General features: G+C 34.5%; 1 protein-coding gene across 50 annotated transcripts in view; it reads right to left on the minus strand.

The window, feature by feature from the left end:
- The window catches only part of LOC145269265 (kinesin-like protein unc-104), a 649,720-nt gene that overhangs the window by 6,154 nt on the left and 627,581 nt on the right, over nucleotides 1-15,985 (minus strand). For all 50 annotated transcript variants that reach the window (XM_080124920.1, XM_080124904.1, XM_080124897.1 and 47 more), the window contains 3 exons: nucleotides 10,804-11,035; nucleotides 5,208-5,327; nucleotides 3,405-3,523 (listed from right to left, as the gene is read on the minus strand). In XM_080124920.1, coding sequence (XP_079981046.1) covers nucleotides 3,405-3,523; nucleotides 5,208-5,327; nucleotides 10,804-11,035 — 471 coding nt within the window. The remainder of the gene's footprint in view (nucleotides 1-3,404; nucleotides 3,524-5,207; nucleotides 5,328-10,803; nucleotides 11,036-15,985) is intronic.

Below are 15,985 nucleotides of genomic sequence, written 5' to 3' on the forward strand. Positions count from 1 at the left end.
TGCACACACATTCTCCTTCTTGTAATCGTTTTCTTTTTTTCTGGCGTGACGTCACTTTGTACATGGCTCGGTCATTTGCATACAGCTGCCATACGCATGTACATGCTCAGTTATAATATTATCGACATACCCTCTCCCCTTCGAAAAAATGTTAGGAAGAAAAAGAAAGAGGAAATAAGCTGATCAGCAAAACAAAGGTTATAGAGAATGACGTTAGTAGAAAGACAATGAAGAGGAAGGTGTTCACCGAGGAACACAAAATAAAGCTGAAATAGGATTGTTAATCACAGTGAGGAAGGATCGGAAAATGGGGGGGGGGGGTCGATATTTAGAATTAGTTTATCGATAGTTTGGTGCTTATGCACTTATGTTACCATGCTATAACCGGTCATTTGCATATAGCTGCGATACGCGCGTTCACGCTCTGTTACAGTGATTAAATACTGCTTACCGTCAGTGGTATAACTAGAAGGGGGTGGGTTGGGGCGGTCCGCCCCGGGGGAGAGCAAAAGAGGTGTAACACAATGCCACACCCCAAAAAATTTTTTCAGCCAGGCTAAGGTGCGAAAATTGTCTGAAAATAGGATTTATTTTTCATATATTATGTAAAGATTTTAATCTTTTCGAAAATATTTTACATTTTTTTTAAAAATTAGGAACTGAAGAATATTTTTGCCAATGTTTATTGAAAACTCTAAACGTTGTATTTTTTTGTAGTTTTTAATAGTACATCATTTGATGACACTCATTTCATTTCCTTTTAACTGTGAAAAACAATTGGAAAATGATTAAGTGGTTTATATATATATATATATATATGTCATCGACATACAGTCCTGTTTCATTGTATCACAACTCATCAGTGCCGCTAGACTAGCACCTCTCCCAAGCCGAGAATTGAACCTAGAATCATCGCGTTGACAGTCAGCAGTTCTACCGATCGACCCACGGGATCGGCACCCGTAAATAACCTCGCCAAATGTCTATTTAAACAAACATTTGTCCACCACTTTTACAGTGCTCTAACCGCTTTGTTTATAAACAAAGAGCGAGCGTAACATTTTTCAGCCAATTAAGTAGCGGGTGAGATTACTTACAACAGTGCTCTACCCAAGGGAGGGGCCTTAAAATATATATATATATATATATATATATATGGTGACATTTGAGCAGACCGCCCTGGGTGAAATTTACTCTAGCTATGCCACTGCTTACCATTAAGCAAGAAATAAATAAATACTCCCAATTTTTAACTGAGGCAGTTTTCTACAAGGAGGATCGTTGTTTTATTTGCATCACCATTTTTCCAAGTCATCGTGTTGGTTGGAATGGCTTTACTTAATTTCAACGTTCCGAACTTCCGGTCGCGTTATGGAGTAGCGGTAAGACATCAGGGTTTTTTTCCACTTTCTCTTCTGCCTTCACATCACAGGTTCGAGCCTGCCTGCCTACTACCACTTTTTTGTTTTTGCTCAACACACACCTCCAAACACTTGGCCAACGCCAGGCACCCAGGTTAGTGCGTATATATATATATTTAAAGTGATGATTGTGTAGTTCCAATGAGAAAAAAAAAATGTATATTTAAAAGAGTGTAGTGTTTTTCAGCCTTTTATCATATTTTTATTTAATTTTTAGCCTTTTTTATCATATTTTTATTTAATTTTTAGCCTTTTTTATCATATTTTTATTTAATTTTTAAAATTCTTGGCAGTATCTGTTTCTTATATACAGGGTTTCACGCTTTGTTTCGCTCTCTTCATCGACATATTTTCGTAAAAAGTTTTTTTTTTTTTTTTTTAAATGAGAGTTTGAAATGTTATTTTTACATCTGCTGATACTAAATGTGTTTTTCAGAGTGATGTGGTCTCAGACATTCTGTCCCCAACAGTAAGTGTTGGTAGTTTCCAGTCAGAGTTAAGTTCAAAGAGGGGGCTTTTAGTTCATTTGGTGTTTTTTTTTATGACTTTCTTTCCCCATGTATAGCAGACAATCACGTACATACACGCATACGCACGCAGGTATACACGCATATACACAGAAATATATGTAGGAGCATACTTATATATATATATATATATATATATATATATACATACATATAGGGTGACCCAAAATAAACAAAAGCTAAATGGAGGCCATCCAGAACATATGCTGTAGAACGGAGAAAAAAAGGCCAAAGACCCTAGTGTTTTTATGTGATGTTTTGAATATAATGAGCAAAGTTTCATTTCATTCGGACAAAACACTAAGAAACGGGGCCTAATTAGAATTGGGGCCCATTTTTTTTTTGGTCACTCTGTATATAAGAAACAGATACTGTCAAGAATTGTATAAGTGTCAACTGAATTAAAGGAATAAATTATAAGATGGTCAACATCATGAATTTTGGAATATAACTTTTTGTCATTTATTCTCTCTCTATTCTCTCTCTCTCTATATATATATATATAGAGAGAGAGAGAGAGAGAGAGAGAGAATAAATGACAAAGTTATATTCCAAAATTCATGATGTTGACCATCTTATAATTTATTCCTTTAATTCAGTTGACACTTATACAATTCTTGGCAGTATCTGTTTCTTATATACAGGGTGACCCCCAAAAAAATCATGCCCCAACTCTCTCTCTGTCTCTATATATATATATATATATATATATATATATATATATATATATATATATATATATAATGATTGCTGCATCTTTCCAGATGATCGCCATCACATTGAGTTCTCCGAATCTTGTCATTCATGCCATCTCAGACGACTCTAGACTCCTGCCACAGATTTGCACATTTTGAAGCAGATGTGACATACAAATTGAGCAATTTCCATCGAGTTGACTTCCTCTGGAGGTTGAAGGGTATTCCTATGAACAATCACATCTTCTCAAACCAGCAGTAAACTTGCAAACTTTGCTGAATGTTAAACAGATTGTTTGGTCCGGACTAATAGGTGCAAAGGTGATCTGAACAGGAGTTTTGTGTGACTTAAGGTGGTTGACATAGTCAGCTTTTGACAAAAGCACTCATTCACAAGTGTTGCATTTCCAACTCTGTGTGTCACGGTTAAGACCATCAATTAAACATTTGCAAAGCTCTCGCTTTAGATTGCTGTGGGCCTGCTTTCTTGTCTCTAGAGCATCACAACTTTCACGTATATATATGTATATATAATGTTGTATCTGGGGGGGGGGGTCCGGGTGACAGCAAAGGATAGGTGACACAATGTCAGTGGGGTGACATTTACTCTAGCTACGTCACTGCTTACCGTCAATTAAAAAATAAATAAATACTCTCAATTTTTAACTGAGCTCCTTAAAAGTGGATCTTTAAATCAGGGGGAAAAAAAAAAAGGATTCTAATAATAATAAAAAAAAATAAGAGAAAAAAACAAAACGTACCTAATTTGTCCAGCCAGAAGAGGGTTAATAGCATACAACCAATCATGGAAGTCTTTATCGTCAAGTGTTTGTAGGAAGAATCCTCTGTGTTTGGTCATAACAGAAAATGTGTTGCGGGTCTGAAAAAAAAAAAAAAAAAAATTATTAACAAAACAATTATAAATAAAATATGTATTATATACGTTTGAAGCCAAAACAATGCATTATTACAAAATAAACAGACATTTATTTTGTTTGAAATTTATATTGAAATTCATAAATATATTTCGAAGATAAACTTCATCATCAGTATGTCTTTCCTTCTATTTTTTGTTTTTTTTATTTGACATTTAAAAAATTACCGTAAAAACAACAAACGGATTTCTACTTGCTGATTCTCTGCTCCAACAACAACATGGCAAAAAAATAGAAGGAAAGACATACTGATGATGAAGTATATCTTCGAAATATATTTATGAATTTCAATATAAATTTCAAACAAAATTAATGTGTTTATTTTGTAATAATGCGTTGTTTTGGCTTCAAACGTATATAATACGCATTTTATTTAATTCAAACTCAACTAGTGCCTCTATCAAGGAACAAAAATCTTAACGTGAATTATAAATATATATAAGACTGGCAGGAATAACTTGCGTCACAACAACAGAAAGAAAACGGAGAGGATAAGGGATGTTGTAACGTAGTACCTTTCATTTTTTTTGTGATGTCATTACGTGTCAACACTCGGGACCCACACGTTTTATTGCAGACAGTCACAAAGAAAATAAAGACAAGAAAAATTCGACTTACTCCTTTTTTTCAGTGAAACAACAGACATTTATTTACAGGTACTTTCTTTTTTCTGTTTTCCGGCATATCAACCCTTTTCAGGTTAGTTAATGTCGAATTCATTTATTTTGGAAACAGTTTTATGCTTCAAGTTCTTTATATCTTCAAATATTTATTTGTAGAGTTTGGTTTGGTTGTTTTGTTTTACGGCATATCAAGCGTTTTTCGGATTATTTAATGCCGAATCCAGTAATTTTGAAGATTTTATGCTTCAAGTCCTTTATATCTTCAAATATTTATTCGTGGTGCTTGGTTTGGTTGCTTTGTTTTTCATTTAGAATTTGCTTTAATTAAAAAAAATAATAAACACAAAAAAATCTTTATGATGAACATACCTATAACGGAATGGAGATGTCATATTCCGAAAATCATGTAAATTACTCAAGTAGTTTTTTATTTTTAACTAAGAAAAATTTTATGATGAAGAGGGGCTTGGAGCTGGGATGTTGATTATATTCAAAATAATTTAAGCTGTTTAACCAATAAAAATCATATATTTTAATTTTCTTAGTTAAAAAAAATACTTCAATTTACGTGACTTTTGGAATATGACACCTTTATTCTGTGCTGGATATATACATCATAAAGATTTTTTCTGCATTTTTGTTTTTAATTAAATAAATTTCTAAATAAGAACCACTTTATTTTTGTATAGGACAATTGTTGTTTTTCTCTTTGCAGAACATGATTGAGTTTTTCAAAGGGAAAGAAAAAAAAAAAATTAATTTTGGTGCATGTCAGGAAGCCGATATCTTCACACAGCCTTATCTGGTAGCACAAGTAAAGTTCGTTCACTATAAGTATAAATTCCAAAATTTATCGAACATTGTCCAATGGAAGACACGTGAATTTTCTGAAAAAAAAAAAAAAAAAAAAGCAAAAAGCATCTAACTCTTTCATCGTCATCATAAATTAGCTGACATTTTAGACAGTGACAGACACAAAACGCAGTGCGGGCATTGTTTTACTTACCTTGAGCATGGCCTGCTGGTCCTCACTATATTCAATCTGTGCTGTGGCAAGGTTGATTAAGCCCCTCTCAACGGGATCACGCTCATTGTTATAGATGTATACATATGGGCGACGAACAACCTAGATGAAACAAAAAAAAAATTATACAGGATTGGGTTTTACAGGGATGTGGGTAACCAATGATAAGTAAAAAAAAAAAAAAAAGGAGCTGAATTCAAAGTAAAGTTTTCAACCTGGGCATGGGGCATGAACTGCTGCACGTCTGGATAAAGGATAGCACACACACACACACACACAAAAAAAAAAAAGTTTTCTCCTATACAACTACTGGTGTTTTGCTCAGAGTTATGCTGGCAATCTCCTTTCGCATTGTGTTCTGAAATTCTGAACATGCTGCCTCAGAATTGTGTGAACGAACACGTATCGCTGTTATATTTCCGGAGTTCTGTATTAATGAACTATTGTAATGTTTCTAAGTCTTATACATTCCTTGATTAGCTTAGTAGCCTCTGCCTATTGCTAACGAATTTATGATCATGGTTTAATATAAGAAAAAAAAAAAACTAAGAGAAGGATACCGAATGTGCATGCAGGGAGAAAGAGAAAAGAAGTCATTTTTTGATATTAAAAAATCATCTAACTCTTCTACCCTACTCATAAATTCGAGTTTTAGTCCTAACGGCAAAATTAACAACATTTTCAGTTTTCAGAGAGAACTGTCATAAGAGAGAGAATCAGCTTTTTATTATTTTCCAAAAGAAAAAAGAAAAGTAAATAAATTAAAAAAAAAAAAAAAATTTTTTTTAGACTAAAAAGCTGAGCACTCACATCTATCGAGACTACCATTTTAAGCGGAAATTTGCCTTTTCTGAATTGAAAAAAAGATGCAATTCTGTTAAAAAAGTAAAAAATTCACATTCCTGATTTTAATTCGTTTGATTTTCTGAATCACTAAGAAAAAAAAAAAAAAAAGATTGCAAAGGAACAAGTAAAAAAAAAAAAAATTAAGTCAACAGAACATCCAGACTAGAGTTATCTCCCTTGAGGAATGGCAGTCATCTCATGAAATACAACTTTGTGAAGCTCTTGATGAAGAGCTTTTTTTTTTTTTTCTTTTATTTTGTAGAAAAAGGATTACCCAAATAATTGTTAAGTTCTGTTGTAATTTTGGGTGGCAGAATTTTGTGATATTTCTCCGCAATCCTTACAAGGGTTCTACGATCTGTAATAGACAGCTTTGGCTTTCTTTAAGAATTTGGTTTAGAGGTGGATGTGTTCCCTTCTTCTACATGGGTTGTCATTACTTTTGAGAGTATCCTGTACAAGACAATGGCGGAAACCCAAGTGGATGAGCTCCTACCTGTAGTGAAATGGGGTCAAAAATTGGTGACAATGTTCAATGCTGCCAAGACTAAGTTCGTTTCCTTTAATAATTACAAGAAACCTTCTCAACCACGAATAACTATGGCTAAAGATACATTATCTGAAAGTACTTTGTTCAAACTCCTCGGCTTAATGTTTGCAGAGAACATTAGTTGGAACATACATTGAGAACATTGCCAAGACAGCTGTGAAGAAGGTGGGCTCTCTCTACCGTGCTAGAAATTACTTAAACCTGAAAGTATCCAGTCCTTCTACAAGGTAACCAATTAGCCCATGTTTGGAGTATTGCTGCCACATTTGGTCTGGTGCATCTTCTACTAGTCTCTCCCCCTTAGACAAAGTTCCAAAGAAAGTCACCAACCTAACGGGTCCTGCAATATCAGCTAAGCTTCAGCTACTGTCCCATCAACGAAATGTTGCATCCAGATCATCTTTATCAGGACAAATATTTCAATGGTGGATGCTCCGATGAACTACAAGCCCTTCTGCCCTCGATGGAAATATACCCGACAAACCTGCCAAGCAGCAAAGTCCCACCCCTACACAGTAGAAATCCCTAGACGTAAGAAAGCCTTCTACTCTAATAGTTTCTTTCCTAAGATGGCTAGACTTTGGAATTCCCTTCCAGGTTCCTGTTTCCCCAAATGTACTGACATGGAAAAGTTTAAGAACAATGTAAACAGACATATTGCTGCTCAACTTCCTACATAGTACCCCTACAAATTATGTCCTAGATAGTAGCCCCCGATATCAAAGTGGCACTGTGCCTTGTTTGGGGTGAAAATGCAATAAAAAAGAAAAACAAAAACAAAAAAACAACAAAAAAATGAAAGATATGCAAAAGTCATCATTTTTGAGATACAAAAATGCAAAACAATGGTTATCAATTCATTTCCAACTCCGTCATAAAAAAGTTTTCGTGCAACTTTACTATGGCGTGTTTAAAAAAAAAAAAAAATGTGTCAGGGAAGTTAGTTCTGTTATAGAGGTGTTGATTTAATTTGAATAAAATAAAAAACACATCAAGTGCGCTTGAAAGCCAAATCACAACGCAATATTATGAAAATAAGCAAATATTTTACTTTTTTGAAATTTATAATCTATGAATATAAAAGCGAAAATGTGTGTATGTATGTTCGCTTTTTGTGTATGTCTATAAAAGGCCTTTTTCACTAGTCTTCTCGATCGGCTCACTTCTTAAAACTTTTTATATCCCGTCTAAATGATAATATCTAAGAGTTACGAATGGGGGTCGCGTTTGTATTTAATTTGCCTGACTTTCACACACTTTTTCCAGACTTTTAGATCGTAGCATGTATCTTTCGCTTTTCAGTATAAAAAAGCAAAACTGGATTCAAATCGGCAGTTCCCGGTGGTCTCTGGAAAGCGATCTGAATGTTTGGTCAATGTTGGCTTTTTAGCGTCATATCAAACAATTATTTTCGTCTGGACACTCCCCTAATAAACGGGGAGCTGGTTTTCCCCAAATTGGGTAAAAACAAACAAACAAACTGAGTTACTGACCTCATTAAAAACTGTCCCGCAGAAAATGTTAACTGCTGACTAGCTATTGTTTACGTCGTCGTAACGCTTGTAGAAAATGTTAACCCCATGATTTCCACTAGACCTCATTAAGTCATTAGGTGCGCACACCTGTCAATTCTCTTCCTACTTCAATAAATGTAAACGTCTCTCGGTAACTTTCTTGCTGGCTGATTGGTTAACGTGTCATGTTTTTTTCACATTTTATTTTCCAACTTCACCTCAGGGCTTCAGGTTCGATCCTACCTACCTACCAAAACTTTTTTTAACCCTCCCCCCTATGTTTCTCACCTGTACAACGTCGGGTACCCCCACTAGTTTAAATATATTTCGAAGTCAGACTCCATCCTCAGTATTTTATACATCTTTTTTTTTCTTTCTTTTTTCTTCTTGCTTGCTATGTTGTAAAGTTGGATCTTTTCTGACTGACTTTTCTTTCTCCAACTTTACAATATGGCAAGAAAGAAGAAGAAAAAAAAAGATGTACAAAATACTTGAGGATGGAGTTTGATTAAAATCTATGTATCTATAAAAGTGAACGTGTCTGTGTGTGTGTCTGTCTGTGTACATTTCCCTACACAATAACTGTCAATTTTTAGTCTACAGACTCAAAATTTGATATACAGGGTATGGAGATTTGGGAAAATCGATGTGATTGGTTTTCGGCCAGAAATTTGGCTTTTAAGGGTTCAAAGTTCAACAATTTGACCTTTGAGAACTCTACCAAACTCCTCCGACAATTTCCGGTATAAACAATTGAAATTTTAGATATAGGTTCCTTGGACATGGATCTAACTTAACTTGATTTGAGCCCAAAACAATAAATGTTAAAGGGTCATAATAGGGATCAAATTGTTAAAAAATTTGACCGCTTCGGTCTCTACCAAATTACTCAAACAATTTCTGATCCAAACATTTGGAATTTTACATAAAGGGTATTCAGAGATAGGGCAAGCTTTTTCATTGGCTTGGGTCGAAAATTTGAGTTACCAATATATAAATGTATGTATGTATGTATGTTTGCATGTCTGCCTAAAACTTTCGAAACAGGCGACAGACTTTCACAAGATCAGTATCGTTTTGAAGTTCGACCTTTCAGACGACAAATATTGAAAAATTGGCTAAAAACATTAATATCTTCACCTTCAACTAGGCACTTTTCTACAGGGGGGGGGGTCGCTTTTTTCGCTGATATTTTCAAAAGTCATCCTCTTCTTTTGATTGTCTAGCCTTAATTAAAACCTATGTCACTTTCGGTACGTAGTCGTAACAGAAAAGACGTCACATTTTTTCCCATTCTTTTCCTCCTTCGCGGTATGGGTTCGAGCCTGCCTTCCAACTACCACTTTTTTTTTCTTTTTTTTGCTCAACATAGACCTCCAAACACCTGGGCAATGCCGGGCCAAAATGCTAGTATATTTAAATCATACATTTCAAACAATTAAATTATGTGTTGATTTTTGTAACATTGTGTTGTAATTTGGCTTTCAAGTGCACCTGATGTAAATTTTATTTTATACAAATTAAATCAACGCTTTTATAACGGAACTCACACCCCGGATGTTAATCTCATGTAGCTACGAAAATAAAGAAATATTTTACTTGTTTGAAATTTATAATTTAAATATATTTTGGAGTCAAACTATCCCCAGTATTTCGTACATCTTTAGTTTTTTTTTTTTTTTTTTTTTTTCCCTGTTTGATGCGTATTTTATTTTAAAAAAATGCATTTCTGAGAAAAAACATCAAGTACTTACATGTGATGTCGAAATTAGTATAAATTCCAACAAATTACGAAAAATGGTTCAGTAGAAAAAAGAATTATAAGTAAAAATAGAATTTTTCAAAGTTGCAATTTCACAGTAAATGAACCTTTTAAATGGGGGAGATAACTACTTTTAAGTCAGCCATCTTGCTTATCTATACTGTTAATAAAATTCTAAATGTTTATTTATTCATGTGTGTGTGTATATATACGAATAAAACTTTCAGATGGATCCACCGAATTGAAAAATTTTTTTTTTTCCCTGAAAGATGTGAGTCCCTAGATTGTCCATATCTATATATGGTTTGTAACGAACAACACCGAATCACACAAAAAGCCCGAAATAAGAGTTTTGGGGCAGTTTCGTGCAATTGTCGAAAAAGTTACCTGCCCATGTCAACAGAATTTAGCACTGTATGTATACAGTTGTGGTAACATCTTCCGGCATACGGACAGGACTTGTGAGGCAATTGATAACGCGTCTGACTACAGATCAGAAGATTCCAGGTTCGAATCCTGGCAAGTTCATAATAAGTTTAACTATCATTTTTGTTTTTTCAGTGATTTTGTTTTGTGTGTATGGGAATTTCCTATAATCTGAGTTCGCAGGGTAAGCGTTGATGGTAAGACGATGTTGAGTGTACTCGATTTTGTGTTTGACTCGCCGTTGTGTGTGCCGATGCGGCACAGCCGCTAGTTCTTAACGCTTTTTTTCCCCCCCCAGAAAATTAGCTTTAGTACGTCTTTTACTGGGTGATGTTTCGTAAAATTTTAAAACGTATATTACTTTCGACATGACAAGTAAGTACATAAGTGTTTTTCCCTGAAATATATTTGTCCAAGAATACACGACTGGGTTGGACGACACACTAAAGTAAAGATGCGCCTCAAGATTGTTGTACTCACCACCCAGCGTTTCACCCATCCATTAGTTTTCTCTTCCAGAAAGTTGAGGTACCCCTTCCTCGATACAACGGGACTGACTCTAACTTCTTCAATGTCTGGGACGTAGACTTGCCGGTCGGCGTCTGGTTTGATTGGTTTCAAGGGAAGGGAGAATTTGCGCTCGGAATTTTCAGCCATGGCGGAAATGCTTTCGCATGATTTCGACTGTGTCTTGACGTCTGGGGAAATCGGCCTGGAAAGACAGAAAGATCAAAAAAATTTTTTTTTAAATGCAAAGACAAATTAAAAATGTATTAAATTAAGGCATACGGAAGAGAAAAAAGAAAAAAAAAAAATTGTATCATATCTTCCACATGTTTCATTGAATAGCGAAAGATCACTAAACAACTCTTCAGAGACGAATGGATATTCCTAAAAAATTGCTAGAAAGTTTAACATATGGAATGAACAAAAGAATTTGGAGAAGAAAAAGGGAAAAGTTTTTAAAAACACAAAATAAAAAAAACACTTATTGCAATGTTCATCCAAAATAATGGATACGTAAAAAAAAAAAAAAATGTAGGTAATGTCTTACACAAGCATACTGGATTTCAGAAAATAATCAGAAACATTTTCCAGATTATCCACTGAGAGTCTAAAACTATAAAAACCTAATAAAAACTCCAGAAGATGGCATTTGTAAATTACTTATAATAAATTATCAACTGGAAAATCTTTTTTTTTTTTTTACATAGAAGCCACCACTTATCAAGGCCCGGAAGCCACCCACTCAGGGATAAGGGTTATTGCATTTACAGTAATCAATGGTAGTAATCGTTAGTATTGGAGATTTGATAAAGTGTCTTACTTAAGGGGGCAGTTCATCAGGAATTTGTTTATGTTGGACTTGAAGATATCCAGGTTGTAGTCAGGTGGGAAACAGGCAGACGGAAGAGAATTCTACTTGCATGCACTTCTAAGAAAGAAGCTTTGTTCATGGAATCTACGTTTTGATTTTGGCACAGTTAAAGAGTGGGGAAAATTTTTGAAAGTGGTTTCAGCTAGACGGGTGTTTATCGTGAAAGATTGGCGAGGGGGGACCAGGGATTGGAGTTCAGACGAGCACTTGTCATGGAAGTAACAATAAAACAAAGACAGGCTCGCAACGTCTCTTCTGTGCGAGAGAGGTTGCACGGAAGAGAAAAGGGCATCACCCACTAAGCCACAAAGTCTATTTTGTACTCTGTCAAGGCAGGATAGGCTGTTTTTTAGCTGCTCCTGCCCAGATGTGGCAGCAGTACTCCATCCTTGGACGTACTTGGCTTTTATATAGATAGAGAATTGCATCAGCAGTGAGATATCTTCTGGAGCGGTAGAAGGATCCTACCATTTTCCCAGCGACCTTGGCAACAGACTTGATGTATGTGTTCCATTTCAGGTCAGGAGTAAAGTTCAATCCCAGAAGCTTATCGAACCATGGAGCCACACCCAGACGAGAGCCATCCATTTCAATTGATGCCAGATGGGGATCAGAGCGTTGATGATGTAAAGATAGGAGTTTGGTTTTAGATGCATTAAAAGTAACCAGCCATATCTTCCTCCACTAATTATTAGATTCATAAACCAATGGAAAAAAAAAACAAAAAAAAACTGAAACATAATTTAGAAGAATAAAGCAAAAATGTTTATTTATGTATAAGGTGCCTTCAATAAGTTTCCAGACTTTTTTTGTATGGGCACTTATTTATAGTACAAACATGAAACTCAAAAACCCTTCGAAGTAATCTCCTTCAGCTGCAATACACTTGCACCATTCCAACAACTTCTTGAAAGCCCCAAAGAAGTCCTTTTGTGTGAGCGTGTCAATGACCCTTGTCACAGTTTCTTTCATTTCCTCAATTGTCTCATGACGACAGCCTCTAAGGTTTTCCTTGAGCTTAGGGAATAACCAAAAGTTATTGGGAACAAGGTCTGGACTATAGGGAGAGTGAAGAACTGTCTTGATGCTCATCTTGGTCAAATAGTGTGTGACGAGGATGAAGTTGTGGACATGTGCATTCGCTCAAATCTTCAGCATCTTTTTTTGTACAGGCATTTAAAATTGCCATAGATCCTTGAAAATTCAATATGATATTGCTAACCATCTTAGGAGATAACAGACCAATTTTTATGATTTCAGATTCAAATAAAACGCTACAACAGGAATTGGAATACACTCTACTAAAGCCTGATTGTCACAACTGGTGAATTTCAAAAATGCAATTTGGATGCGAGAACGATGTGCAATAAAATTCTGTTTTAAACTTGGTAAAAATGACACAGAAACGTGTGGAATACTTCAGACTGCTTTTGGACCATCTTGCATGAATCGAGCATCAGTTTTTGAGTGGCATAGAAGATATAAGGAAAGCAGGGAGTTTTTGAGGGATGATGAGAGGTATGGAAGGAGTAAGGAGGTCAGAACACCAGAGTTGATTGGCCAAATAAAGAATTTCATAGATAAGGACCGTCGTGTGTCTATAGAGACAATAAGTGCACAGTTTGATGTCAGTGTGGGAACTGTACACACAATTATTCATGAGGAACTGAAGATGCGAAAGATTTGTGCAAAGTTTGTCCCAAGGTGCTCAGAAGAAATTAGAAAAGACATTGTCATGGGCATTATAGCTATTTCTCACCCTCCCTATAGTCCAGGTTATTGACATGCTCGTACAAGAGGACTTCCATGGGGCCTTCCAGAATTTGTTGGAACAATACAACAAGAGCATTGCAGCCGGAGGAGATTACTTCAAGGGGGACTAGAGTTTCATGTGTGTACTATCAATAAAAGTATCCATATGAAAAAAAAGTCTGGAAACTTATTGAAGGCTTTGCTAGAACTTATTCATCTTAAGCAAACGTGTATTTCAGTGGCATAAATTGACAGACAAAAATTTATAAAAATTATTTTTATATAAAACACATTATTAGGCCCCTAAGGCTGAAATAAAACCTGAAAAAATTTAATTTTTATTATTTTTTTCAACATTTTTGATTGGACAACAATCGAGGCCGTCATCTTTTCTTTTTTTTTTTTAATTTGGCCTTTCGAAGGATTGCCAGATTAGCCTTTTTTAGGCTAAATTTGGCCTTTTTACGCTCTTGTATGGACCATATGAAAATTTGAAAAACCGTAAGTCAAAGTTTTATTGGACAAAAAAAAAAAAAAATTAAAGAAAGAAAAAGAATAGCTTAAAAAAAAATTGGATAAGCTGAAGAAAAAAAAAAACGAAAACAAAAAAGGTGGCAGCATTTACAATGAGCAAATAGTCGAAGAAGTCGTAATTGACCTTACAATGGCATGACAAGAAGCAACTTGTAATTGTAGCTGAAATTTTAACTTGAGCTGAAACGGATAGAAATCAGCCGAAATAGCAAAACAAAAGATGAAAAAAAAAAAAAAAAAAATTATAATATAAAAAGCTAGACGTAAAAACTATATAAATTTTAAAAAGTTCTGGAGTGGACACAAGATACTAAAAAGCAGAATTGGTAAATAGAAAATAAAAATAAAAGGAAATAATATTTATGAAAAAATATCTGTTGCTTTGCTACTTATGAAGACATTGTTAGATACAACATCGGTTTATAATTTCTGTTCTTTGGAGTATACACACACACACATATAACCCCCTCCCCCCACATTTATATACATCCACACACACACACACACACACACACACACACACATATATATATTTTATTTGATTCCTCCAGCCTTGACAGGCGTGTTTTAAATATTCTCTCCAGTGCTTTTTCTTTTAATGATTTGGAATTCATTCCATTTGCGCTTTTTTCCAAGGAACTCTGCCTTTTGGGTCATTTTGGACCATTTGGAATTTACCCATTGGATTGTAAATTTTAAATTCGACCGTTTTGGATTTTACCATTCTTGGATTTTTACCCTTCACCGGACTATCCATTCATGTGAAATCTTTTTATCATTTTTCTTTTACCTCCTATTCCCCTTACCTCACCCTTTTTTTTTTTTTAACCAAGTAAGATCTGTGACTTACTTGTAGCTTCATTAAATACTTTTATATGCAAAATCCGATCCTGCATTTTGCTAATTCCTGCCCTCTGATGAGAAGGAGAGTATTTCTTCGAAACTCCGCGGATTAAGGACTATCCACTTATCTTGTGCTTCCTTTTTTAAAATTAAATATGTTTTTAACTCTTTTTCAAGATGTCTTTTAACATGTTTTATTAATCATTTGTTCATATATATATATATATATATATATATATATATATAAAAAATAAGAATTACAGTTAAGTTTACCAAAATGATCCAAGATGGCAAAACTAAAGTAAATTTTTTATCGAGCTATTTGGTGTATATATATATATATATATATATATTTAAAGTGATGGTTGTGTAGTTCCAACGAGAGAAAAAATGTATATTTAAAAGAGTGTAGCCATCAACAATTGTGGGTTTTTTTTAAAGGTTTTCATCATATTTTTATTTTAAAATATTTTTATAACGCGTTTCGAGCTTAGGGTGTGCTCTCTTCAGATATTTTCGTAAAAAGTTTTTCTTTAAAATGGGAGTTTGTGGATATGCCTCCGCTGATATTAAATATGTTTTTCATAGTGGTGCGATGCGTGTGTTCAGTGTTTAGACGTCCTGTCTCCAACTTTAAGTGTTTCACTGTGACCGGTCAAAGTTAGTTTCAAAGAGTGTTTTTTAGTCCATATGGTGAAGGTTTTTATGTTTTTTTAGGGTTCTTTTTTAAAGACTTTCTTTCCCCATGTATAGCATACACTCACACACAATCCCATACGCATACATATATATTCATGTACATGTACACATGCACATGCACACACACATACACACGCGTACATACATAGAAATATATGTAGGAGCATACATATATACACATATACATACCCACCTACACACTCACACACGCACTCGCATACATCCACCGCTAACAATTATTTTTATTTTTTTATTTTATATATATATATATATATATATATATATATATATATATATATACACTTTTTTTTTTTTTTTTTTCCTACCAAAACACGCATGTATATATGCGCTTAATCATTCAGACATATGTACACGCACCCACACACACACACAAGTAAGATGGAGAATAATAGGTAGAAGATATATATACACACACATACACGCACATACACACAT

This window comes from Euprymna scolopes, chromosome 45, assembly GCF_053919585.1.
Source record: "Euprymna scolopes isolate OS-2025 chromosome 45, ASM5391958v1, whole genome shotgun sequence".
NCBI classification, from domain to species: domain Eukaryota; kingdom Metazoa; phylum Mollusca; class Cephalopoda; order Sepiida; family Sepiolidae; genus Euprymna; species Euprymna scolopes.